Raw genomic sequence first — 26,624 nt, forward strand, 5'->3', positions numbered from 1 at the left:
TAGGAGGAGATAAGATTCAGGATAGATGCAGATTTATGAGATTACGGTGGAAATCCTTAGCCCTGGGTGATGGTTTTAGGATGGTAGATGCAGAGGGTAGGCAAAGCATAATACTAACCACCTTTAGGCAAAAGAACTAGACAGCTTTCTCTTGTTAATTCTAGTGATCTTTAGATGTAAGAACTGGCTTTAGTTGAGACGTGAACTTGGTTATTGGCCAGCTCATTCTGAGAGTAGAATCACTGTTCATTTTGTGAGTGTGAAAACCCTGGTGAGGGTTAACTTGTGATTCTCATTCTTAGGGATAAAGTGGCCGTTCTGCAGGCACTTGCATCCACAGTAAACAGGGTAAGTAGGAATTTCAGGTTTCTGTATCTAACTGCTAACAACACATTTAATGTTCATACCTCTTTTTGTTTACGATAAAACTGTTGTGGATCTGGAACGTTTACTTAGAAATTATCTTATCCAGTCTCTTTATGTGACAAATGAGGAATCAAAACCTTTTCAATTTTCTGATTAAGGGCTGGTTAGGATGTTAAAATCTTGACTTAGATCCATGTCTTTTGTCTCCAAATTTAGTGTTTTTATGCTATACCAGTGATCTTTAAACTAATCCTCTGAAGAGCTTGTTGAAGTGCATGCACCTGGGGGATGGTTTGGGTGTGATGCTGTAGTGCAAGTGATCTGTAGACCAACTGAACAGCAGTGTACCTGCCATGCTGGAGAAAAGTAAAGTGATTAAGAATGTGGGTCCTGAAGCCAGAGCAACTAGTTTGTCATCTTATCACAGTTACTTTATATCTTGATGCTTCTGTTCCCTTATCTATAAATGAGGATAAATTATAGCACCAAACCTCAAGGTTTTGGTGGGAAATAAGTTAGTACATGTGAAGGGTTTAGGACAGCGCCTGACACAAAGGAAATGCTCGGTAAATGCTAGCTAGCTATTTTTTTCTTACTGCAACTATCTTAGTGGCTTATCTGCCGACAGTTCAGGAATAGAGCTGGTAGTCTGATAGAGAAACTGAAACCTTGGTAAATGTCTCACAAATGGGAACTTTCTGATTAATTGTATTTTTCATTAGCTACTAACTATACTTTTCATTTCAACTGTGGGGAATGTCTAAACTAATTAAGTCCTTTCTTTTGCCACAGTATCTGTGTGGATACTGACCCTCATTAAGGCCATTATCACAGATTTCCAGAATTGTTCTTCTGTTGTTGATGTTAAACCTCATGGGGTGTTGGGCCATATGTGCACTGATAGACCCTAGCAGTTTCTGAGGAAGGGTTTTAAAGGCTTCAGCTCTGCACTAGCAAGACATTGAGATTTTCAACCACTCACTTATCCATAAATAGGCACCTGAAATGTAAGCTACAGAAATGGGCCTCTGAGAGTACTCTTGGTTTTTCAGTGAGAATGGCCTAGAAGTCGTAGAATTGTATGTACAGTTGTCTAATTTGGGATCCTTAAAATCCAAGGGATAGTCATTTATTCCTTCAGTAACCCCTGGCAGTGCTCACCAGGCGCTGTGGTTGTGGAATTAAGACACAGTCCTTGCATGGTTCCTAAAGACAAAAGCTGAGGGAGCACTGAGCAGAGTGTACATGACCAAGATTGGGAAGGATTTCCAGAAGAGCCGATAGTTGGGTTGATGCTTGGAAGGTGAGAAGCAAGGATACAGTCGTGGGAAAGAGCATTTCTGGCTGAGGCAGCACCATGAGCACAGGCCCAGAGGCATAGAATGAGTTTGTATGTTGGGAATCAGAGATTCATAGGATAGAAAAAGAGATGAGACAAAATCATGAATGCGATTCTAGTGACCTGATTTTTACCCAAGTCCGTTGAGGGATTTTAAGTAGCGGTGAGCCATCAGACAAATTTTAGGAAAGATAGCAAGATAGTGTGATAGAGATCTTAAAATTAACATGTCCAAACCAAACCCCTTGCCCTCCAAACCACTTTATATGTTTCTTTGCCATCTTAGTTTTTTTTGTTTTGTTTGTTTTTTTTAAATACTATGTTTTTATTGATTTTAGAGAGAGGGGAAGGGAGAGGGAGAGAGAAAAACATCAATATGAGGGAGAAACATTGATCGGTTGCCTCCCGCACATGCCCCAACCAGGGATGGAATCTGCAACCTGGGTATGTGCCCTGACCGGGACTTGAACAGTGACCTTTTGGTGTGTGGGACAATGCTCAGCCAACTGAGCCACACCAGCCAGGGCTTTTTGCCATCTTGGTAATGACAGCTGCATCCTTACAGTTGCTCAAGCCAAAGTCCTGGGAGACATCTTTGACTCCTCTGTCTCTCAGGCTGCACGTTAGTAAATCCTTTGTTTCTTCCTTCAAAATGTGAGTGAAGTCACACCCCCCCCCCCAAGATCACTCCGAGGTTCAATGATTTGGTAGGAGGACTTACACGAACTAGTATATAATCCTACAGCCTTGTGTTTTACTACAGTGAAAGGACACAAAGCAAAATTAGCAAAAGGAAAGGCACTTGGGTAAAGCCCAGAGGAAACCAGGTGTAAGCTTCCAAGGGTCTTTTCCCTGCAGAGTCCACACAGGATTTACTTGATTCCTGCAGCAGAGTTGTGATGACACGCGTGGACTGTCTGCCAGGAAAGCTCATTGGGACTCAGTGCCCAGAGGTTTTTGGAGGTTGGTCATTTAGGCACCTCTGCCTGGCACATGCCAAATTCCAGACTCCCAGGAGAGCATAAGTTCAGCACAAACTACACTGTACAAACAGTTCAGGCACAGTGACCCAGTCTTACCAGTCCTGGAATTGGTGGGGACTCTTCTGAAATCCAAGTTCCCAGCTCCCAGCTGAGGACCAGCCTTGCAAGCAGACCTTTCTAAGAAGAGCAGTCTCAGGCCTTATCATTCTTTGCTCTACAATACCCAGAGTCTGAGCACTTGTCACTGCCATGATCACCTTCATTATCTAAGCCACCATCATTTCTTAATATCCTGGGTTGATTAATACAGCCTCTATCCCTCCCCTTCACTTCCTCAGCTCACTACAGACTGTCCTTAGTTAAGCAGCCATAGTGACGCTGCTGAAATGATAGATCACAGCACTCTGTAAAGACCCCATGATCAGGATAAAAACCGAAGTCCATCCGAGAGCTCCTAAGGCACTGCGTGATTCCCCACACATGTTATCTCTGCCTACATGTCCTCCTGTCTTCCTCACTCACTGCTCTAACCATACTGGCCTCCTGGCTAATTCTCAGTTTCTCAGCAGGCACTCATCTGCCTGAAGGCCTTAATATATGCTGTTCTTCTACCTGGGATATTTTCCTACATGTGTACATATACACATATATCCACATACACACACATAAATACAAATGTACATACGTACTTCTGCATTGTGTGTTACATAATTGAAATTTATTTTATAGACTTTTTGGACATCACTAAGACTCACAAGGTCAGGTACTCTTAATAAAAATTTAGCTAAAGAGACTTCTGTGTCTTCTCCACAGGATACCACAGCTGCCCCTTACGCATTTCAAGATGACCCTTATCTCATACCAACATCCTCTGTGGAATCAGTGAGTACTTTCGTGTGACTTTTCTTGTATTGTGTTTAATTTTGCTGGTTTGGGTACAAGAGTGCATATGTAATTTAACTTAGTTGTAAAAACCTAAATTGGTAAACTTTTTGAATCCTTTACTACTTTTATCAAACGTTTTAGAGATGAGGGTGGGGGTTGGTTTTTAACATTTAGGCCCTTTCACATGAGCCATCCACCCAGTGTTTATGCCACACTCAGCAGAGGTGGATGTGTATTAGTAATTGAACTTCTCATTGGGATTCTGTGTATTGTTGCATCCTTCTTAAGGGGGAGAATAATAATTCTTATAAGGAGGTGACTTTGATCTCTTTCATCTAAATTACATGTAAATACCAATTTACATCTGAATTTTTTTCTTTGTATAGCGTTCATTTTTATTGGCAAAGAAGTCCGGGGAGAATGCAGCAAAGTTTATTATTCATTTACATCCCAAATATTTTCAGAAAGACATAGCTGAACCTCATATACCGGTAAGGAGAGGTAATTGTGATTTTCAGATAATACTATATATAAATGTACATTTAACCAAGCTTTCATGGCTAATATTTGAGTAGACATTTGAGTGCCCTCAATATTTGGGTAAAAAGTCTTTTAATGTGTAGTTATACACATTACACAATACTAACCTTTTATTTATTTATTTATTTATTTATTTATTTATTTATTTTTAACTTTTTATAATTTTTATTTTTGTTTAAACCTTTTTTTTTTTTAAACTCCTTTTGTATGTATTTGCTTCTCACTCTATTTTCCTGATTTGGCTTTTGTGACACCCGACTTTTAGATCTTTACCTATATGACTGTTCCTTTCAGTTTCCTTCAGTAGCTTTCTCATCGTTTTCTGTTTTTCCTGTCAACCCTTCTTGCTTCAACCCTGTACTTTATTCATCATTCTTGTATATCTGGCCTAGGTCCCTCTACATTGAACCAACTACCTCTTTGCTCTGTAGTCATGAAGAGTGAATGTGCAGTGCCTTTCTGCTAGACATTGTCCTTAGTGTTGTCAGTACAGTGGTGAGCAAAACATGAGTCTCTGCTCTCCTGAGTTTTTTAGTAGAACTATGACCTTGGACTCATAGCACTCCCTCTCACATCTTCCTGCTTCTCAGAACACACATACCCAAACACAGCCCTCCGGCTTCTCAAGCCTCACCTCCTAGAGTGAAATGAGGAAGCCAATGTGATTATGTAGGTAGAAATACTGAAGTCCTGAACCAATACAGTGTCAGCTATAGTATGATCATTTGTTGGCCCACCCTTTCCCCTCTATATTTTTGACTAACAGTTACTCGTCTGTGCTGAGCTCACTTTTGCTTGAAGCCCTCCATGGTCCCTGCCTCCATGGCGGGCAGCATTCTCACACCTCTGAGACCTCTTAGGTCGTTTACCAGTCACACTGTATCATAATTATTTCCTTATTTGCTTTCTCCATTAGAATGTGAGCACCTCGTGTGTAGAGAATGACTTCCATCTCTACATCCCCAATATCTGGCGTAAAGTTGTAGGCATTTAATAAGTATTTGAATAAATTACTGAGAAAGGTAAAATCAGCATACCTTGGTGACATTAAATGTTTAAAGTAAAAGAAAGCATCAAGGATGAAAGGTTTCTGCCTTTGGAAAGCAGATGTGCTGGTACTCAACCAGGATCGGGAGGGAAGCAGAAAGGATGGTTTTAGCAGGGGAAATAGTAAGTTCAGCTTGAAGTTGGGAAATTTAACCACAAGTACTATTCTTCAGATATGGACTAGATACTTATGTTTGGGTGCTTTTAAATTTTTCTCCCCAAGCTAGGAAGTAGCTAAATAGCCTTGTTAGGGAGGACTGGAGAGGTTTTTTAAAGTTGTATTCCCTACTATTTATCATGTTAAAATGATAAATAGTGCCCTAGCTAGTTTTCTCAGTGGTTAGAGCATCAGCCCGTGGACTTAAGGGTCCCGGGTTCAATTCCAGCCCAGGACACGTACCTCAGTTGAAGGCTCCATCCCCAGCACTGGTCAACACACTAACAGGAGGCAATCAGTGTCTCTCACATTGATGTTTCTCTCTCTCTCCCCCCACTTCCATTCTCTGAAAAGCAATGGAAAAAAATAATCCTTGGTGAGGATTTGAAAAAAAAAAGATAAATAGTATTTGGTCATGAAGTGTGAATTGGAACAGTGACGTTTTATTTTAGTGTGCTGGTGATATAAATTTGGTCCTGCATTCCCCTTTCCCCTTTCCCTGTTTGTGTAATCTCACCGTCTTCTTGTCCTAGTGTTTCATGCCTGAGCACTTTGAACCTCAGATTGAAGACGTAAGTGAGGCCGCCCTACAGGAACGAATCAAGCTCAGAAAAGTCAAAGCTTCTGTGGACATGTTTGATCAGCTCTTGCAAGCAGGTAACTAAGTTCATCTAAAGCCCCTCCAGGAACATGGGCTTAGAAGTGGGCCACAGTTATACAATCCCAGTGGTTGAGAGTAGAAGCTATAGGGGTTATTGTACTACTCTATTTGATGGTGTTTATATTTTTAATAGTTTAATAAATGATATTTCAAGTTCTGCTTTAGCTTCACTTTAAAATTATAGGTGAGATAGAGCTGCAGCTTTGTTAGTGTTTCATGTACTTGTGCTGCATCACAGGTAGAGAATTTTCTAAAGGCATTCTCCCTTAGCTTCCCTTTTTAACTTGACAGGTATTTGTACTATATTCAAATTTCCTGTATTTTTTATGTTTGGAAGACATAAAACAGACAAGAAAGAAATATTTAAAAAGGAAGGAGCAGTAAACTGTTGGATCAGAGGCTTGGATACTGGTTCTGGTTCTAAACTAATTAGCTCTGTGCCTTGGAAAAGTCAATTCATCAGAGCTTCTGTCTCTGGCTCTCTGAATTTGATCTGGATGAAAATGTCTGCTGAGTGTGTATTAAAGTTCTTGTTCTTAGTGCTAAGACTTGTCTTTCTCTGGTTTTATATTCTGCATGGTGTAGGCACATGCAGACATTCAGTAAACGTATCTGAAGACTGTGAGACCCAAAGCTCATAGTAACAGAATGAGCCAACATACCAGGGGAGGGATCATAGAAAAGTTTATTATCAAGCCTGTGATATGTGCCAGTAACTTTGCTAGGCATTTCACATACTTAATTCTGAACACCTTTTGAGCTGCTCTGTTGTATAGTCAGTCATCTTACAAAGGAAAAGTTATTAACTAATTTTTGGTTGGTATTAATAGTTATGTTAAATTTGTATAACTATCATAATTCTATAATTTCTATTGATTATTATACATGTTTTATGGTTATGTAGTAAGATTTTATATTATATTATAAGTGTTAATATTTAGTTAACATTAACCAATTAATAATTTTTCAGGGTCACACAGTTCTGCGATAGTAAGACCCAGTCAGATTATACTTCATAGCATGTCCTGTCTACCCTGCTGTGCTCTCTTTGGGCTTTTAAATTTCCTGATGGGCATTTTTATCGGTATATTTTCTTTAGAAAAATGCAGTTACTTTTTTTTTTTTAAACACTAAATTACAGTTCAGTCATCTTTCTTTTCCCCTTACTCCCTCTTAATTGTCAAGCTGGCAACATAATGTTTTGAGCAACAGTTTTTAAGAGGCTATTATAATTAGACATTTATGCTAGTATTTCTGGGCAAATATTTCAGTAAGGGCCTGGATCCACATGGAATCATTCTGTTTGCATTTGTAAAATGGAACTGGGCCTGGGGAACTAAGTGGCATAATTTACAGTTTACTTGGGAGATGGTAGTTAAAACCATGCAATAGTTTTTCTGGGGATATGAGTCTATAAAATAAGTGAGCACAGGGTCAAACTTCATCTTGTATCTTAATCTTTTAGTCAAACCATATGATTAGTAGGGATTGTGTCCCTGTCTGGTCATTCTTGGTGTTTAAGTTGATGCAAATTATCCATTGTTAATGTGGTAGGTGATACTAAACGTATGACCAAGAAAGCCACAGCTCATAGAAAAAGTGAAGAATTTTAACCTCATGGGCTTTCGTTCTTTGATGTTTCAAGGTTTCTTTCCCTTTTTCTCTTCTACCCACAGGAACCACTGTATCTCTGGAAACAACTAATAGTCTCTTGGATTTATTGTGTTACTATGGTGACCAAGAACCCTCAGCTGATTTTCATTTTCAACAAAGGGAACAACCAGAAGAGTTGGTAATGGCTTTTGGCAATAATTTTTAAAGTTTGTTTTGGTAGTAACACCTCAGAGTAAGGTGGGTTCTTGTGTCATGTATTAGGGTAGTAGAGATTTGTTCTGACATGTGAGTAGCTTTGATAAAAAGTGGTGCAGAGGAAGGGAGAGATTTAAACAATTATTTTAACCCTTCCTTTAAAAATATTCTGACCTTGCCTACCACTTGCAGGCAAAGCTTTGACCAAAAATGTTTGCAAACCCCTATGTTGTTGTTACTGTTGGCGGTATGATGTGTGGCAGATGGGAATGACCTCCTGGCCACAGCCCCCTCAAAAATTCATACAGGAGTGGGCACACTCTGCTGGTGGTACGAACAGTATTGTGCCAGGGGCTGGCCTGTCGTTACTGAGTCATAGGATCTCAACCCAAGTGTTCGACTTCAGAAATAGATCCCAAGGAGACTTGGCTTTTGTGAACAAAAATACACATATGGCATTTGTCATGTTATGTCAATACCTATAATTGCGAAAATGTTGAAAACAAACTACATGTCCGATAGTGGGTGATTGAATTATAGTAATAGTGTTGTTTGATGATTGAAAGTACTAATGTAGGTCTGTTTGGGTATGGAAAGATTGATAAGTGGGAAAGTAGACAATATGTATTCTATTTTTATTAAAAGGTTTTCATATACATAGGGAAAAAATTAAGTGTTTCTCTCTGGGTGATGGAATCGGGGGTTTTTTTGTTTGTCCTTTCCAGTTTTCTCCACTAAATGTGGATTATTTATGTATAACTAAATCTTTTAAAGTGCATAGGCAGCCCTAGCCAGTTTGGCTTAGCGGTTAGAGCATCAGCCTGCAGTCTGAAGGGTCCCGGGTTTGATTCCAGCCAAGAGCATACACCTTGGTTGCAGGCTCCACTCCAGTTGGGGCGAGAGTGGGAGGCAACCAGTTGATCTCTCTCCTTTCCACTCTCTCTGAAAAGCAATGGAAAAAATATCCTCAGGTGAGGATTAAAAAATAATAAAGTGCATAGGCAGTGGGTTGCGGTCACACCTCATCTTCCAGACTATCTTTAGATTCCCTGGCCTGGGCAGCTCTCTGCCCCTCCAGCCCCTGCTGCAGAGCCAGCGCTGACCTGTGCAGTTCTAACCAGCCTGTCTTGCTCTATATCAGCCTCTCCCCAGAGCTTTGTTTATATATTAAAGAATTTTAGCTGTGTTGGGTTAGTATTAGACATACACTGTGTTCTGTATCTGGCTATGTCTCGTTCTTTTGCTTTCACCCTAATAATGAGCAATACTTCTGTATGGATCAAGCCAGACATGGCCTCTGAGCAGGCAGGCTGTGCTGTTTAGGTTTCCAGTTTCTGAGTCTGGGTCGTGTGCAGGGCACTGGTTTCGTCTCTTCTCCAGGCTTTCTGATGCTTTCAAGGCCAGCTTTACTTTGCATATGTAAATGAGCTGATTGATGCTAAAGAAATGATCATTTCTTAATAAACATTTCCTGGGTTTCCTCTACCTTCTGCTGGATTTGTATTTCCTTTGTTTTTCCAAAGTTTCCTTTGCCTTCCTGATTTTCAGTAGTCTAACCAGGAGAAGGCCTTTTGTTGTCATTTTTTGTTTTATTTCTGTTGATGGCGGTTCATTTCAGGAAGACGCCACAGAGGAAAAGACCGAAAAACCTAAGAAGAAGGCTAGTCATCAGTTTGGGGTTACTTGGAGGTATGTTACACATCATTAGAATTTTATATCCCAGTTTTCTGTGGTGTGTGGAATGTTCGCCATCACCCCCTGAAGAAGTTACAATCCTTGAATGTTCTAGAATATAATTGCTTTTATTGTGTAGTATAAATGTCCTGAGTGGTATACACGTGCACGTGGATCTGTTTTCATGAGAATAGCACAGCGTTCACACTTGGTCCCCCCCACCCCTCACTTAACTCCATGTAGCCTTCTCTGTGTATGGTTCCTTTGGTAATTCATCAGTAGTTGTACCTTGCAATGTAGACCTCATTTCTGAAAGATTCGATATTTTTGTGTATGTAAGAATATATGTATACCAGAATGTAGTTCAGCATTTCCAAACAGTGAATAACATTTAACTAACATTTGCGAATTTAAATTAACTGAATAGAAGTGTCTAAATAAAAGAATGGTATTTTATGAGGGTTTCTGGAGAAGGAAAGCTACCATGAATGTTTAAAGTCTCCTTTGAAATGATCAATTGAATAGAATCAAAGATTAAATATCTTTAGCAGGTTTTAATAACTTCACATAGTGGTTAAGAATATGGACTTTGGAATACCATCCTGGCTCAAATGCTGCTGCTTTGTGATTTCTAAGATATTGCTAAGGGAGAGAATTGAGGTACAGCTTAGTTCGTGTAACATACCTTTTCTTATATTTTAAGAAAGAGTAGATACACTAGGTAGCATATCTGACATGTATACATGTAGTAATAGGACTGCAAGAATTCAGGAGAAACTGCTTGTCTGTGGTTGCCTCTGGGGAATTGTATCTGATGGCAGAGGACGGGGAAACTTCACGTGAACACTTGTACAGGTTGCTTTTACCTTGAGTGTACAATCATATGCCACTTCTAAATGGGGATACATTCAAAAAAATGCCTCGTTAGGTAATTCATCCTTGTGCAAACATCACAGTGTACTTTCTTACACAAACCTAGCTGGTATAGTCTACTGCTGTAATTGTATGTGCTATGCCCACTGGCAGCGTAGTAGGTTTGGTCACTCCAGCACCACCACAAACATGGGAGTAATGTGTGTGCTACGATGTCATTAGGCAATAGGATTTTTTCAGCTCTGTTATAATCTTGAGACCACTCATATATGCAGTCTGTCACTAATCAAAATGTCATCGTGCAGCATATGACTTCATGTTACTTACTCAGAAAAATTCCCCTTTCAGTCCTGGTTCTGCCATTTAACTGCAAAGCCTTGGACAACTTACGGTCTTTGCGCCTCGGTTTTTCTCATTTTCAAAATGATGATAACTGTATCTCCCTCTCTGGGTGGTAAGAATAACTTGAAATTATATGCATAAAGAGCTTAGCTCATTGCTGGAACGTCGTAAATGCTCAGTAAATTGTGGTAGCTATTTGCTTTTCCTCTCTCCCTTGGTTCACACTTACCGTCTTGTGTGTCTTGTGTGTAGAGCAAAAAACAATGCTGAGAGAATCTTTGCCCTAATGCCAGAGAAAAATGCACATTCCTACTGCACAATGATCCGAGGAATGGTGAAGGTAACATTTGTTTTTAATTTCCACTAAATCAGGGTTTCTCTGTCTCAGAACTGTTGACACTTGGGCTGGTGGGGTGTGCGGTTGTGCAGTGTCTGTAGCTCCCTGGCCTGTCCACTGCATGCAGGGCTGCGTCCTCCCCTTGCCCCTCACTGGCAGCTAAAAGCTGGCCTCGCCCCGATGGTGCCTGGGAAGCAGATTGCCCTGGTAAAGAGCCACTGCTCTAGCCTAGGCTTCATGAGAACTAGAACCTCATCTCATTTGTTTACTGCTGTGTTCCCAGACCTCAGGACACGTTTGATGATGTTTAACTTTTATTTTTCCCTCTTCCAGCACCGAGCTCCTGTGCAGGCATTAAACTTGTACACCGAATTATTAAACAACAGGCTGCATGGTCAGTATTTGGCAGACTCTCCTCTCTCCCCTTTTCTTCTCTCAAGAACTGTAAAGTCTTTGGGTCTTGCCTCAATCATTGGCTCACTTTTTTTTTTTTTTAATCCTCACCCAAGGATATTTTTTCCATTGATTTTTAGAGAGTGTGGGAGGGAGGGGAGAGGAAGAGAGAGAAACATCAGTGTGAGAGAGACACATCATTTGCTGCCTTCCACACGTGCCCCGGTACAGAACAAACCTGCACCCCAGATATGTGCCCTTGATGGGGAATAGAACCCGCACCCCTTCATTCCATAGGCCGACCCTAACCCCTGAGCGACATCAACCAGAGCTCATTGGCTCACTGATCTTTTCCTGTGGTATTGATAATTGAAACAGGAGTAGAGAGCCAGAAAAGAGTAGTTTTCTACTTTTGTGGACATGTCGTAATGAGCGAGAAGTCACATGAGCATGATCACTGCCTTAAATTGAGTCATTTAGGGGTTAGTCGTCAACCCCAAATTTTGTTACAGTAGTTTTTTTCTTTTACAGCTGATGTATACACCTTCAATTCTTTGATTGAAGCAACAGCAATGATGGATGAGAAATTTGACGAAAAATGGAATAATATGTTGGTAAGGAGGAACCCTTGTTTTACCTTCTAATGGGGCCTAAAGTACCTTTTGCTAGAAATGCATGAGATGGAGACAGCATTCTTTGAGCATCTCATGGCAGCTGCTGCGCTGGGCTCTCAGATGGTGGCTACCTATTTATGCCTTCTGGCAGCCCTGCAATCTAAGCAGCTGTGTCTGACGTATAAGAAGAAAGTTACCTAGTCCAGAGCATACAGCTAGAATTCAGGAAGACTGGTTGCTTTATTCATTATAAAAATAATATATATTTATTGAAAAATTACCACGTAAGTTTAAAAAAATTGAAATTGCTGGGTTAAAGTAACTTAGGAATAGAGACGTTTTATAACATACAACTCACTTAGAAAAGGAAAAACGCACAATCCATTTTCATCTACTCTTTTGCTGGAGTATCAGACTCCCTAGGCAGAGGGCTGAAGACAGTTGGATACTTTGATCAGGTGGAGGTGGGGTGACTGAGTGGAGGGGCTTCTAAAAGGCAAATCACTGGTCCTACTCCTTAATAAGCAATTCTTTGCCTTAAATTAGGGATATATTAACCTGCTTTAGGTATAGCCAGAGAGCCAAGTTCTTTTTTAGTATATAATATTTATTTATTGGTCAGATAATGTACCCAGGCTTAAAAAATACTTTCTGCTTTTAATTCATCTAGGAGCTGCTGAAACAAATGGTTGCACAGAAGGTGAAACCAAATCTACAGACTTTTAATACCATTCTGAAATGTCTTAGAAGATTTTATGCATTTGGAAAATTGCCAGCCTTGCAGACCTTACGTGAAATGAAAGCCATCGGAATAGGTAAGGATGCATCCTAGTGACCAAGACAGTGCTGACCAGAAGTTTCAGGTCCAGACAAGCAAAAAAGGAACTGTAAATGCTTTTTCCCTGTTTACATAATATGTAAGGAATTCCTTTCCACCTGGCACATCTAATATTATGCATTTACCTTGGTGGGAGTGCCCTTATTGTCTTCATGTTCCTTATAGCAAACTACAACATTCTTTTAGTATTTTAGGTACTTTTTTATGGCTCTTGATTCTGGTGAGAATTGTTCACTTACCTCTAGCTATTTTAAATCCCGTGACATTTTCTAGCATAATTAGGTATTTGAACCTAAGTGTGTGCTAATGCATTGTGTCTTGAAATTTGTTTTGGGAATCAGTTCACATTGATGTGCTTTAGTGTTCTTAAATGAAGGATCATAATACAAGTACTTTAGGTGTAATACTTTAGTAGTAGGTGTCTGGGTTCTCTAAAAGTGACTCAGTCTCTAGAACACTTCTCCACCTTTTCATTAATCAGATGAGCTGGGAAATGTCTTTGTTCAAAGGACTAGAAATATTATCTTTTATTGAAATACCAACATTAATATGTTTTTAGTTCAGTGTGCCTCAGTAAGCTGTATTTTGGATATCTGTGTTTGACTTATTTTTTTTTTTTCTATGTACCTGGTAATTTGAGAACCCTCACTTGCAACATATCACTATATTATTCAGCTGTTTTATCAACACGGTATGTATAACATTATGTTATATTAATTTATGTAGAAATTTGACCCAACACCTTTAAGTTATGTGATAGTTGTAGGCTTCCTTCATATGAATTAAGAGAATTCACAGATTAATCTACAGTCTGAGGAAAAATTTGTTCTTGTAGGTAGTAACCTTGTTTGTGATATAAAACTTGAGCAGGAGGGAAGGGGGTCATTCAAGGTACTCACAGTGTTGGTGTACAATTGAAAATGATCAGATGCTACTTTAGTTGGGAGTTCCTTTTGCTCTCTCCTATGCAATAGCCTTACCGCATGTGGCTATTTAGTTAAAATAAAATTTAAAATTCTGTTGCATTAGTGCTCAGTAGCCACAAGTGGCTTCTAGCTAGTTTGTTCAGTGATACAGATATAGACTACTTTCATCTCTGCAGGAAGTTGTTGGATAGTGCTCACCCACAGTGGCGTTTGTCTTATTTTGAAGTCTTTTGGGAGAATCTTGAGGCTCCATTGGTCACCTACTTTTAGGTCAGCCAGTCCCTATTGGGGGCTGTGCTCCTTGGAATGGACTTTAGAGCAAGGCACACCTGAGTTGAAATTTCACCTCCACCATTTACTAACTCTGTCAAAAGGGACTGGATACCATACCTGAGCATACCATTGTGTATAATGATTAAATGAATTATGCGCAAGGTCTAGTCCCGTTCCTGGGGGGAGGGAGGGCACATAGTAAGCACTATGTCTGTTGGTTCTTACTCATTTGCCCCAACTTGAGAAAGACACCTGGGCTCAGAAATGACAATTCCTATCCTCTTCTGCGATAGACTCTATATAAAAATAACAGAAGAACTTGATTGTCTCTATTTGGAGGGCTAATTTTACAAAATCTACATCCTCACCTATCAGAAAGTTTGATATCTTTTAGGGTGAGGGGAATAGGTAACTGACTTTATCTTGGAAACAGGTAAACATTTTCCATAATTGTATCTTCAAAAATTTCACTCAACCTTGGTGACATGGTAGTGGAGCTGACCCTAGAGCCTCTTCATTCTCTACCATTACATATTGCTCGCCAAAGTCAGTGGTACTTATGCTTCCTAAGCAATACCCATGACCATTGAGGCAGAGTGAAGGGGGGAGTGTCAGTTTTCTCTGTTGCATGTTTATTTTCAGTTTGTTTTATGTATATAAATTGGCTGCCTGCAGTAACAGTTTGTAGGAATTTACCCAAAGGAGGAAGCCTAAAATAATGAAATGATACATATAAAATATATTATCACATAGCATATAAAATACTTAAGATTGCTGCCTGGCCAGTGTGGTTCAGTGGTTGAGCATCGACCATGAACCAAGAAGAGGTCCCCAGTTCAATTCCCGGTCGGGGCACATATCCGGGTTGTGGGCTCTATCCCCAGTGCGGGGAGTGTAGGAGACAGCTGATCGATGATGTTTCTCTCATCGATGTTTCTCTCCTTCTCCCTTCCTCTCTCTCTAAAAGATCAATTAAAACATCTTTAAAAAATACTTAAGATTGCTAGCACATGGAAACATGTTTGAGGGAACTATACAAGTACATCTGTGCTGCCAATAAAACTATTTTCACTTGCATGTGGGTATGGTAAGGAGGGGAATGTGGATAGACTGTGATATATTTGGGAATATTGCACCTATATTATAGGTGCATTTCCTGACCTATCAGTACTGAGGTCATGTGATTTTAAAGGACTGCCCACATCCATTGTACAGTTTTCTTTTTCTTGGACTCCTCATCCTGATAATACGTAAAAGGAACTACTAGCAAAATGATTACTAGCAAAATCCTTGTTTTTCTAAGTATGTGCGTTTGGTGAGGGTGTGTTTTTATGTGTGTGTCTGTCTCCACCTCTGTGAGCAGTCAGCTGTGAAGGACTAGGAAGGGAAAGGTCTCCTTCGGGAGCACATGGACAAGGTAAGGAGGGGACCTGTGACTGTCCCAGACCCGATGAGGGTTTCACTCTGTAGGCGCATTTGTTCCTTTAGCAAGCAGGTGCCCTGGCCAGCCCTGAGCCCGGCCTTAGTGCGGAGGCAGAGAGGAATGAGGCCCTTTGTGTCAGGTGCCGTGCTCTTGACTGGGGGTGTGGAAAGTGGACTCATGACAAAAACCCATTTACTTTCTTGTTCTGCAGAAAACCCTTCAAAAGGCTCGTCCCTCATGATCTATAATATCATGAACGAAATCGTGGGAAAGAAGTTTTCCCCACAGGACCCGGATGATGGTATGTATCAGAGCTTATTGTCCTGACTGCCAGTGATTAGAGGCCTTCTGGTGAGAGCAGGGCTCAGTAATCTTTTGGGTGATTGTTCTGAGAAAGCCAGTGCCTGTAGAACTTTGCTGTGTCCTTCCCCTCCACTTGAGTTTTACTCCTTTATATTTATCTTATATGTTACTAGTATTGCTGCCAGGATTTTTACTAATGTTACTGACTTGAAAACATCTTTTGACTAGAGTAACCAAGGCTCTTGTGAACTTTGATTTTCAGATATGTTTTTTCAATCAGCCATGAGAGTTGTAAGTACCATTTGTTGTTTAACTGTTGCTTTCTTGTTTCCTTTTATCCATTTCCTTAAATTTATCTGTAATTTGGACAGGTGGGGGGCCTCTACCTGACTCTTTGCTTCTTGACTCTTCTGTTGATACCTTTGACTCTATTCTTTCTCTAAAATCTGTACTAAGTCACATGACATCCCTACCCTTCGTTTATTGTACACATTGTCTTTTGCCTTTTTTCATATCTTCATTCAGGGAAGGTTTTAGAGTATCTCATATTTGCCTACTGGTAACTTTTTAAATTGATGTGGTTATTTTTAAATTGGTCTTTCATTTTGTGCTAATATAGGAGAAATTTCAGGCAGCTTCAGAATGAACGAGCACATCCTGTTCCCTGAGGAGCATTGACTCACAGTTTAGTGTGTGTCCTTCCAGGTGTTTCCTTGGGTATTCAGACAGCACAGCAAGACACATTTTCGTGGTGCTGCTTGCTAACAGTAGTGCAGTGTTCCATAGGAGGGAAGGACTACAGTTTACGTAACTCCTCTCCTTTGCTGGCTTTGGAGTCATTTCATGGGTTTTTGCTTGTACACTGATGCTGAGTGAGCACCCCCTCTGTCTCTGTGCACATGACCTAGTGTTTTTGTAGGATTGATTTCTAAAGATACAATTACTAGGTCAAAATAATTTTGCTTTAAATTTCACAGAACTTGGGGGTTTGTTTTAGGGTTTCCCCCCCAATTTCTTATATCTCATTTGCTATTAACCAGTAATATGTTTGAATCAGCATAAATATTCCCACAAGTAACTTATTTTTTATGTAATGAGCAGCTGTTGCTGTTAAGGATCTCTAAGAGTGATGCTTACTACCTACACATTTTCAGTGCTTCTCTCTCAAAGATCTAGAACTTGCTTACCAAGTGCATGGCCTTTTAAACACTGGAGACAACCGGAAATTCATTGGACCTGATCATCGACGTAATTTCTATTAGTAAGTGTGTTGGAAATTTATCCTTTGGCATTAATGCAGCACCTTTATGCAACCATTAGTTGATTCTGCAAGTGAGAGGCTGTTTGTGGCCCTCACTTACCACCTCTTCACCTCTGATTTCAGGCAGCATGGCCCTGACTTCACAGTGCATGTTAATGGAGCACCTGACTTGCCACACTCAGTTTCTATGTGACACATTAAATCCACATATCTTTTTCCTCTATGCCTTCCTTAATTTGTGGTAGTGAGGGTCCCTAAAGATTTCATTAGTCTTTTTTTTTTTTTTTTTTTTTTTTTAATTCTCACCCAAGGATATGTTTTTATTGATTTTTGAGAGAGAGAGAGAGAGACAAACATCGATCAGTTGCCTCCTGTAGCACCCCAACTGGGGATTGAACCTGCAATCTTTTGGTATATGGGACAGTGCTCCAGCCACCTGAGCCACCTGGCCAAAGCACAATGAGGTTTCTTAAATGGATTTGCTTTTAGGCAGATAAAAACCAGAACTTAAGGAGTCAGCTTATTACTAGGTATGTGATGATTGTCTTCTGTGTTTATAAATCTTCACACTGAATGCTTTAAAATGAATCTGATCCTTACTGTCTACTCCTCATAAGCCTCTAAGAGCACCTGAGGAGGCAGTCATGAATAGCCATTTGGGGATAAGAGGTATTCATTGGAAAGTCCAAGAAGCACAGTTAGCACCTCCTGGGTTAAGCGTGGGCCCATGTAACTTGAAATTGTTTATAATTTGTCAATTGTTTTTAAATTCTATGTAACACATCCTCATATAACTATGCTGTAATTTAATCATTCCCCTATTGTTAGGGATTTTAGATTAAACATACTTTTTCCTTCATTACAGTTCCAAGTTCTTCAGTTTGCTTTGTCTCATGGAACAAATTGATGTCACCTTGAAATGGTATAAGGACCTGATACCTTCAGTAAGATGATTCATTACTTACATATTATTGTACATGTCTTTGTTGTTATCTTTGCTGATTAATATTTTAAAAATGTATTTGTGTTTCGTATTTCTCTTAATCAGGTCTTCTTTCCTCATTCCCAAGCATTGATTGATCTTCTCCAAGCATTGGATGTGGCCAACAGGCTAGAGATGATCCCTCAAATTTGGAAAGGTCAGTCCTACGTTTGTTTTCTTGTTGCTGTTGTGTTTTTTTAAGTACATATTTATTGATTTTTAGAGAGAGAGGAAGGAGAGGAGAGAGAGAAAAGCATTCATGAGAGAGAAACATTGATGGGCTGCCTCCTGCACACCCCCTACTGGGGATGGAGCCTGAAACCTGGGCATGTGCCCTGATTCAGAATCAAACCTGTGACCTCTTGGTGCACAGGATGCCACCCAAACAACTGAGCCACACCAGCCAGGGCTCATTGTCCTATGTTTTGATTAACAGACATCTTAACATTGTTAGGGATGAAAACTTTCATTTTTTATTAAATTGAGTATATTAAAATTTGAAGTCCTACTGCTGTAGCTCAGTAGTTGAGCATTGGCCTATGATCCAGGAGATCTCGGTTCGATTACCCATCAGGGCACGTGCCTGGGTTGTGTGATCGATCCCCAGCAAGGGGTGTGCAGGAGGCAGCTGATCAGTGACAACTCTCTCATCATTGATTGATGTTTCTGTCTCTCTCTCTCTCTCTCCCTCTTCCTTCTTCTCTCTGAAATCAATGAAGATATATTTTTTAAAAACAACAACTATATTTCACCCTGCCGAGTGTGGCTCAGTGGTTGAGCATTGACCTAGGATCCAGGAGATCGCAGTTCAATTCCTGGTCAGGGCACATGCCTGGGTTGCGGGCTCGATCCCCAGTGGGGGGCATGCAGGAGGCAGCCGCCGATCAATGACAACTCTCTCATCATTGGTGTTTCTATCTCTCTCCCTCTCTCCCTTCCTCTCTCTGAAATCATGAAAAACATTTTTTTTTTTAAATGTATTTCAAATGGCCTAAATTACGTCCTTAGCGACAGGAAAAGGCTAGGTCTTGTGCACCTGTTGTGTGATAGGACAAAAGGAAGATTAGAATCAATGCTAATTATGTGGCACACCCTAAATATAAAAGCAGGTCTCAGACCCCAAACCCTGTCCCTCTACCATGTTTCATCACTGGTTCAATTACTAACCAATCAGTGATATTTAAGTTTCTAGGAAACAGCCCTGACTGTGGGTGTGTGTCGTACATGTATGAACTGACTGCAGAAGATGCTGAATCCTTTCTGCTAGGTAACTGGTAATAAAGTCAGTTTCTATCTGCCACAAGTTTCCATATCTAAGACACTGAGATAGCCCTGCCCTACTACGTCATAAGTCAGCACTACTGATGATATATAAAAGATCACTGATGGTTCTTAAATGCTGTGAAACAGGATCTTACCATTTAGAGCTGGTTTTGCTCACATGTGGTGTTCCTACTGTGTTAACACTGGGCCAGGAGCACGCGTGGCTTTCACTGCTCTTATCCACTGTTACCACAAATTATCTCCTGGTTTCCTGTGATCCTGAAATAAACCTGGAGCAGGTAATGGCAGCAGCTTATGTTTGCCCACTGAAAATATGGGGACAGCTGACAATAGATAAAGGTCAGCCGGAAAGTACTGGTTTTAACATGGTGGCCATCACTTCCCACTATGTTCCTTTCTCGTTTCAAGATAGTAAAGAATATGGTCACACATTTCGCAATGACCTGAAAGAAGAGATCCTGATGCTCATGGCAAGAGATCAGCATCCACCAGAGGTAGGGTCATATTGACACTGAAGTTTCATTAGTATTTTTGGGTGTATACTAACCAGTACATCCTCTGGTACTGAGGGCCCTAGAGGGGTACCTTCCCTGGTTCCATCTGTCACTGTGGAGAACTCTGCCATCTAAACCCAGATTTGAATTAAACATCTAAACATATCCAGCCATCAGCAGAATACTGTTTCTGAAGTCACTCTTGCTTGTGTTGTCTAAAGCAAACAATATGGAAATGGCTTCTTTCTGTCCTGATAATAGCAACTTGCCTGAAAATATCTGCCTTAAAAGAAAACCCATGGTTTACCCCAGGGCAGATGCTTTATTTCTTAGTATATTACTTGTGTGCTACATATGTGATGTGTTCAAATGGTTGGTAAAATGCATTACTCAAACATTTTAATGGTCCTATGGAGTCTCTTAAACTTGAATTTTCACAAAACCAGTTAGCAGTTCTCCTGACTCTGTAGCCCCTCAGCTTCAGGTAGCGTTCGCTGACTGTGCTGCGGACATCAAGTCTACTTACGAGAGTCAGGATGCCAGACAGACGACTCCTGACTGGCCAGCCAGCGCTCTGAACTGTATAGCTGTCCTCTTCTTACGGGCCGGGAGAACCCAGGAAGCCTGGTGAGTCCAGTCCCACATGTGTGAACTAGAAGCACTTGTACTTGCATATCAGAGAGCATTTACCCTGGTCGGTAGAGGCTCTCAGATTTGCCTGTGTGGTGTATAGTTTATCTGGAGACTAATGAGTTTTCTATGGGAACTTCCAGAAAAACTGAAAAGCAAACTTTTGGAAGAAGACTACTGTATGTGACAAGAGAACATGGGTCAATGGGCTAATTTTCTTTCCATTAATGACCTTTCTGTTTTCTGTATCTGGGCAAGTAAGTCACTTGTCTGTCCCCTTAAATAGAGTAAAGTGATCAAAGAATTTTATTTTTGAAAGTATTTTGGGCATTTGGTTTATTCAAGTATTTGTAGGTGCTCCCCACCACCCAGCTTAAAATGTGGACTGTGGACTTGGATTTCAGGAGAGCGGTATTTACCAGAAAGTGCTCAGCATGGCCTTGCCCAGAACCTCTCGCTGCTTTGCGCCACACTGATTTTAGTGCCTGTGAACAGACCTCATGGTACTCATTTTTCCAAAAGCAGAGGAGTCAGCAGAAGAATCCTTTGTAGGGGTCGTCCGGTTGGATGTAAATGTTAGTCCTGAGAATCAGTAAGCAGGGCGTACTGTGCACGGCTTCTTCAACACAGAAAGAACTTAACTTACAGCTGTCAGTTCAGAGTGGCTGTTCACAGTCTCCAGGAAAAGCTGGCAAAGGCCTGCTGCCCCTACTGGTCTCAGGACTGGGAATCACACACGTGACCTGCTATGCTGCTAGTATCAGATGCTCGAATTTGTCACCTCAGGCAGGTTGACACACACTTATTAGGAATCAGGCTGTGATGATTGGCGCAGGGGTACGGACCTCAGCTGAGTCATGGGAGCTGAATGTATGTGTTTCTCCTTCGTCCTGCATGTGGCAGGGTGGTGGCGAGCACATACAGGAGACCGATGCCGCAATCTGAGCCTGCTCTTCATATGTAATTTTAGGACACACTGAACTCATACCAGATGGTAAGAGAGGAAGGAGGTCATATTCTAGTGCATCCCTGTCTTCCTGGTGCCTGTAAGATATATGCCCTCCCTGGACTAAAGTGATCCTCCCAGAGAGGATGTACCCTCGCTTTCTCAGCACCAGCAACAAGTCAGATTTGCCCTGAAACTTGTCATGTACACATGTGAAGTTTGAGAGCAGGGGGTTGAAGCACCTGAGCTGATTCTGGTGGAAAGACAGGGCCAGGAGCCAGTGGAGCTCACAGATGTGCGTCTTTAGGAGCTTCCACTATAGTTAGGAAGGACACCGGATCTCTGAGGATTGCTTCAGTTCTGTTAGCATTCATAACCTTTCTCCTATCTCGAACAGGAAAATGCTGGGGCTTTTCAGGAAGCATAATAAGATCCCTAGGTAAGTTGAAGTTAACAGGCCTGCCTGGGTACATTCTGGAATGGGCCGAATTCTTCCCGTGGGGTGACCGGAGTTTCTTCACCTATGTCAGCCGCGGCAGTTGGGCACTCTGCTGATAGGCAAGCACATGGACAATCGCACCCACCCTCTGGGGCATCGGAGGCAGGCACTGGTTTATTACCTTGATCAGTGTCACAGCACAGGGGCTGCATTGACCAGACCTCTGGAGAGGCATAGTGAGCTGTGTTAATTTTCTCTTGGGCCTTTAACACTAGACTTCATATAACTTTGCCTCCAAAGCTACAGTTGAGGATTTTATGACCGAACTGTCTAAAATGCTAGATTTTGCATGTAAATCTGTCACGGAGGGGGTTTAGGGTTCCATTGAGGAATGTTGACATTCTGCCTTTCTTTTGCAGAAGTCAGGTGCTGAGTGAGTTTATGGACAGTGCAAAAGCATCCAACAGCGCTGCCCAGGCCATTGAGGTAGTGAAGCTGGCAAGTGCCTTCAGCTTACCTGTTTGTGAGGGCCTCACCCAGAGAGTAATGGCTGACTTTGCAATCAGCCAGGAACAAAAGTAAGTGGCTACTGTATTGTCACAATGAGGGAAAGCTATAAAAATGGAGCAGACCATTCAAATGGTCAGATTTGGATCTGCCCATTCAAATGTGTGTAGCTTTCTACCCCCTGGATTTCCTTTTTTTGCAAAGCTTCAGGATGCATTGATTTAACAATATTCCATTGTTATACAAGTCAGGGAGACCAACAAGTAGAGTTGGCTGTTGGACCCTTTTCTTTCGTTAATGTAGTTTAATGAAACAGCAGATTCCCCGTTCCCAAGATGGAATTGCAAGCTAACTCCACTTTATTTCCCTTACAGGGAAGCCCTGGGACACCTAACTGCCTGTGACAGCGATAGTGACAGCAGCAGTGAGAGCGACAGTGACATCAGTGGAGGCAAATAAAAGTGAGCCAATCAGGAGCAGCTGTGGCCCAGCATTGGATGTTAATATTGAACCATAATATGAATAAAAGGAGAATATAGGTTTGGTGAACTTTGAAATACAGTTGCTGCAACGCTGACTTATTTAAAGGTTAAATTCCTTCATACTTACCACACCATCCATTCAAGGTTATGGTTTAAACAGAAGCAGCACTACCATTTTCAGTTTTTTGGATCCACATTGCGAGGTGCATGGCTCCTGATCTCAGCAGATGCCCTGCACACCTGCGGTGTCTGCCTGCCAGCTTCTCACTACTAACTTTGGGTCAGTAATATCCCAGTTTCAGGGATATTTATATGTGGAAAAATCTGTATATCTTAGAATCAATTAAGTGACAATGGCGGGAGTTTAGGTTGCACAACTAGGAAAATGAAGGCTGTAAATAAATAATGTCATGTGTATGCATCTCCATTGTTTTTATTTCCTTTTTTAAGGATATCTTTATATTGATTTCAGAGAGAGGAAGGGAGAAGGGGAGAGAGAAACATCAATGATGAGTCATTGATCCTGCACACCCCCTGCTGGGGATCAAGCCCTCGACCTGGGCATGTGCCCTGACCAGGAATTGAACCTCAATCTCCTGGACCATAGGTCGATGCTCAAGGCTGAGCAACGCCGGCTGGGCTCCATCATTTTTATCTAGTGTTTGCCAGTCTTTCCACTGGAGGGGGGCTGGCACCTTAAGCTGTGCTGTACTTAGTGTCTAAATGAGGGCTTATCTGACAAAAGGAATGAAATGTCTTGACATGATTGTGTATTGCTGGTAATCAGGTTGGTGAAGAACCTCTATTTGTTTCTTACCATCATGACTGCCAAAGACATGAACTTGAGGTTTGCAGGAGCATCCTTACCTTTACAGGGGATTCGCTACCACAGGCTGCTTTGCTCACCTGGTTCCCAGATTCACTGAGGCACCCCAGGAGTTCTCTGCAGGTGAGCACTTTTCTGACCCTCCGGGCTTGACATTTATGGGCTACTCCACTGTGTTGTTTGTTCCTATCTTCACCATCTTCACTAGTCCAGGAACTATTCATATGTCCTCAGAAACCTAAGCATTGGTGTTTTTTCCTAGAATGTCAGTTTAAGATCTAATTGAGGGACGGGGGTGGGGGTTATAGTAGTTAGTGCTTATGTGTTTGTTCCATTAGCTCCTTGAATTATCAAAGCAAATGAGCAAAAGGACAGATTGCATAGATTAGCCTTTTGATCTTGGTTTACAACTCCAAGAAGAACCTGTCTACTGGAGGCTTCGGTTAATTCAGCCACCTTCCCCTTGGTTCTTTGGCACCTGCATAAGCCTCACTTCTTGGCCAAGTGCTCACTGAGAGGCGGTACTCTCCTCCCCTGCCAGGCCCTAGCTGAGTGTTCACCGTAGTGCTTTGCAGCTCTGAAGTTGATGGGGAGGCCCGTCTGAACTATGTCCTAGAGAGTGTAGTGGACTTTGAGTGGGTGATGGGCGGCTGTTTGTAGCTCCGCTGCAGGTATTTCAGACCCCGCTTGGGCAGGTAACTGCTTTGAACTTTTCAAAAAAAAATTGAGGCCTATGTGGTTGGTCTTTATTCTTTCTTGTTTTAAAATGTTTACTTCACTAATGAAATATTAGCCTCTAATAGGAAAATATGTTGTTTTTCTATGCCAACCTTAGTAACCTAGCAGTTTTTGCTTTTGGTCCTGCCTTTCTCAAGTGCCGCATTCTTAAAAGGCACTTATTAAAATGAGGGGCTTCTTGGTGATGTAATAGGACCCCTCATTTTTAAGACTTCTCATAGAACAGTTTCAACATTTCTCAGCTGATATTTATGTAGGAAACTATATTAACAACCTGAAACTCACTTTAACATTGTAAACAAAATCATGAAGAGAAAGGTTAGAGTTATTGATACAATTAGGACCAGGATCAAGTTTTGCAAACCTTTGGAACATTAAAAGGGAATGTACTGCTTTAATGGTGCCAGAGCTGAGGTATCAGTGTCAGTGACATATAAAGCAACAATATGTAAAAATAAAAATCAGAAAATGGCTGGTTGTAAATTGGAAACGGAGGGTAGTGAAACTTAATGAGTAACTTACCAGAAAGGAACAGGAGAAATCAGAGCATTAAAAAGGCAGATGGGAGTAGGAGTCTGCATATATGTGCAATACCTTCAGTATTGCCTCGGAGATTATCAGTGTGTGGAACTCAGCAGATTTTTGGCTCAACAGAACATCTGAGGTTTTTTTGTTGTTTTTGTTTTTAAATGTCTTTATTGATTTCAGAGAGAGGAAGGGGAGGGAGGAACATCAATGACAGTCATTGGCTGCCTCCTGCAGGCCCCCGACTGGGGGGTTGAGCCCACAATCCGGCATGTGCCCTGACCAGGAATCAAACCTCGATCTCCTGGATCATAGGTCGATGCTCAACTGATGAGCTATGCCAGCCAGGCAACATTTGAGGTTTAACATCAATTTTTGGAGGTGATAACTAGAACATCTTAATGAAATGCATTAAGTTGTATTGTGATAAATTTTTCTAGTGCACTAGAAATATGCATATAGCTGCACATTTATAAGAGTACCTGATCATGATGTAATTTATTTTACTGCTGGTCATGGTCAAAGAAGTTTGAGAAACATTGAAATAAAATATGCTGGGACACAGCAGTCACTAGGAGCTCGGATGGGCAGGCTGTTTCATAGAATCATTTTTATCTTAGCAGCAGTGGCAGTTTATCAGAGAAATGGGTATATTCTATGTAGTTGATACAAGGCAATGTGCTAGGACATAGGATGATCACATATAAGATACACAAATTGGGCAGTGAAGGAACCTAGCCTAGAAAGGAATACCGTTCAGCCGACTTGCACGGCTGTGGTCTCTTATAGAGGGAGGAGTCGGGAGGTTCGCTGGAGATAATAAAGCTCAAGGAAAGTTCAAAGAGTTTAGCGAGATTTACTCTTGAAAACTAAGACTGTCCAAGGGGAGTAAAGATCATGATCGAATCTATTCCTAAGAAAACCTAAGCTTTGTCACTACCACCAGTGGAATCTGTTCCCACAATGGCACCTCCACTGGCTTTTGTCTTATAATTAATTTCTCCAGCACCCCTTCCTTCTGAAGACCCCAGGGCAGTATCTATACAGCTACCTCAAACTAACAAGCCGGTGAGACCGTCACCTTCCCACGTGGAGAAGGGCGGCATGGCCTGGTAAGCCTCCCTCCTCCTCTGCTTTCTCGTGCTTCCCTGCTGACCCCAGGGCACCGAAATGCATCAACAGGAAGGAAACCAGGGAAGCTTAGAAAGTGACCACTGGGCCCCATAAAGAGTGAGTTGCCTAATGTTTAATCCATTTTATTTCCCTTTTATGTAATTCACACAAGTTACTTTAAAACTGGTTGGATGACTCTTTTGGACTTGGAAACTGCTTTTATCCAGAACCTAAGAGAGAGCAGAGGGCTTCACACTTAAGGAATATAGAAATAGAGTGCCTTAAAAAAGACTGTCTAAAATTATATTTTAGACATTACTGATTTTCAAGAACATTAAAGCAAAGATCAGAGTTTTAATGTTAAACATGAGTTTAGAATGTTGAGAACAATGGTCTACAGCACTCGGGAGAGAGAGGCAACAGGTGCCCATCTAGGCCTAAAACAGATCAAGACAATGCAAACAAGACAGAAATGATGACTTGGCTTTGTACAATCAAGACAAGAGTGGCAGAGGTTGCAGTTTAAGCTAAAATGTGCTAAAGCAAAGCTTCCTGTCCTGCCTGTCCAAGGCTACCTCCACTTTCCCCCAACCTTGCCCCTTTGGATTCCACCT

At 41.3% G+C, this 26,624-nt stretch overlaps 1 protein-coding gene across 1 annotated transcript in view; it reads left to right on the forward strand.

The window, feature by feature from the left end:
* Nucleotides 1-23,228, forward strand: part of PTCD3 (pentatricopeptide repeat domain 3) — a 29,952-nt gene extending 6,724 nt beyond the window's left edge. The window contains exons 4-24 of the mRNA XM_081156514.1: nucleotides 303-348; nucleotides 3,502-3,570; nucleotides 3,960-4,064; nucleotides 5,851-5,974; nucleotides 7,655-7,770; nucleotides 9,406-9,476; nucleotides 10,929-11,016; nucleotides 11,347-11,407; nucleotides 11,938-12,020; nucleotides 12,691-12,835; nucleotides 13,499-13,549; nucleotides 15,692-15,781; nucleotides 16,046-16,074; nucleotides 16,938-17,044; nucleotides 17,910-17,988; nucleotides 18,093-18,183; nucleotides 19,719-19,804; nucleotides 20,283-20,431; nucleotides 21,778-21,819; nucleotides 22,239-22,397; nucleotides 22,701-23,228. Coding sequence (XP_081012640.1) covers nucleotides 303-348; nucleotides 3,502-3,570; nucleotides 3,960-4,064; nucleotides 5,851-5,974; nucleotides 7,655-7,770; nucleotides 9,406-9,476; nucleotides 10,929-11,016; nucleotides 11,347-11,407; nucleotides 11,938-12,020; nucleotides 12,691-12,835; nucleotides 13,499-13,549; nucleotides 15,692-15,781; nucleotides 16,046-16,074; nucleotides 16,938-17,044; nucleotides 17,910-17,988; nucleotides 18,093-18,183; nucleotides 19,719-19,804; nucleotides 20,283-20,431; nucleotides 21,778-21,819; nucleotides 22,239-22,397; nucleotides 22,701-22,785 — 1,876 coding nt within the window. The 3' untranslated portion in view covers nucleotides 22,786-23,228. The remainder of the gene's footprint in view (nucleotides 1-302; nucleotides 349-3,501; nucleotides 3,571-3,959; nucleotides 4,065-5,850; nucleotides 5,975-7,654; nucleotides 7,771-9,405; nucleotides 9,477-10,928; nucleotides 11,017-11,346; nucleotides 11,408-11,937; nucleotides 12,021-12,690; nucleotides 12,836-13,498; nucleotides 13,550-15,691; nucleotides 15,782-16,045; nucleotides 16,075-16,937; nucleotides 17,045-17,909; nucleotides 17,989-18,092; nucleotides 18,184-19,718; nucleotides 19,805-20,282; nucleotides 20,432-21,777; nucleotides 21,820-22,238; nucleotides 22,398-22,700) is intronic.
* The last annotated feature ends 3,396 nt before the right edge of the window (nucleotides 23,229-26,624 follow it).

Source organism: Miniopterus schreibersii (genome assembly GCF_964146895.1).
Source record: "Miniopterus schreibersii genome assembly, chromosome: 13".
Lineage (NCBI taxonomy): Eukaryota > Metazoa > Chordata > Mammalia > Chiroptera > Miniopteridae > Miniopterus > Miniopterus schreibersii.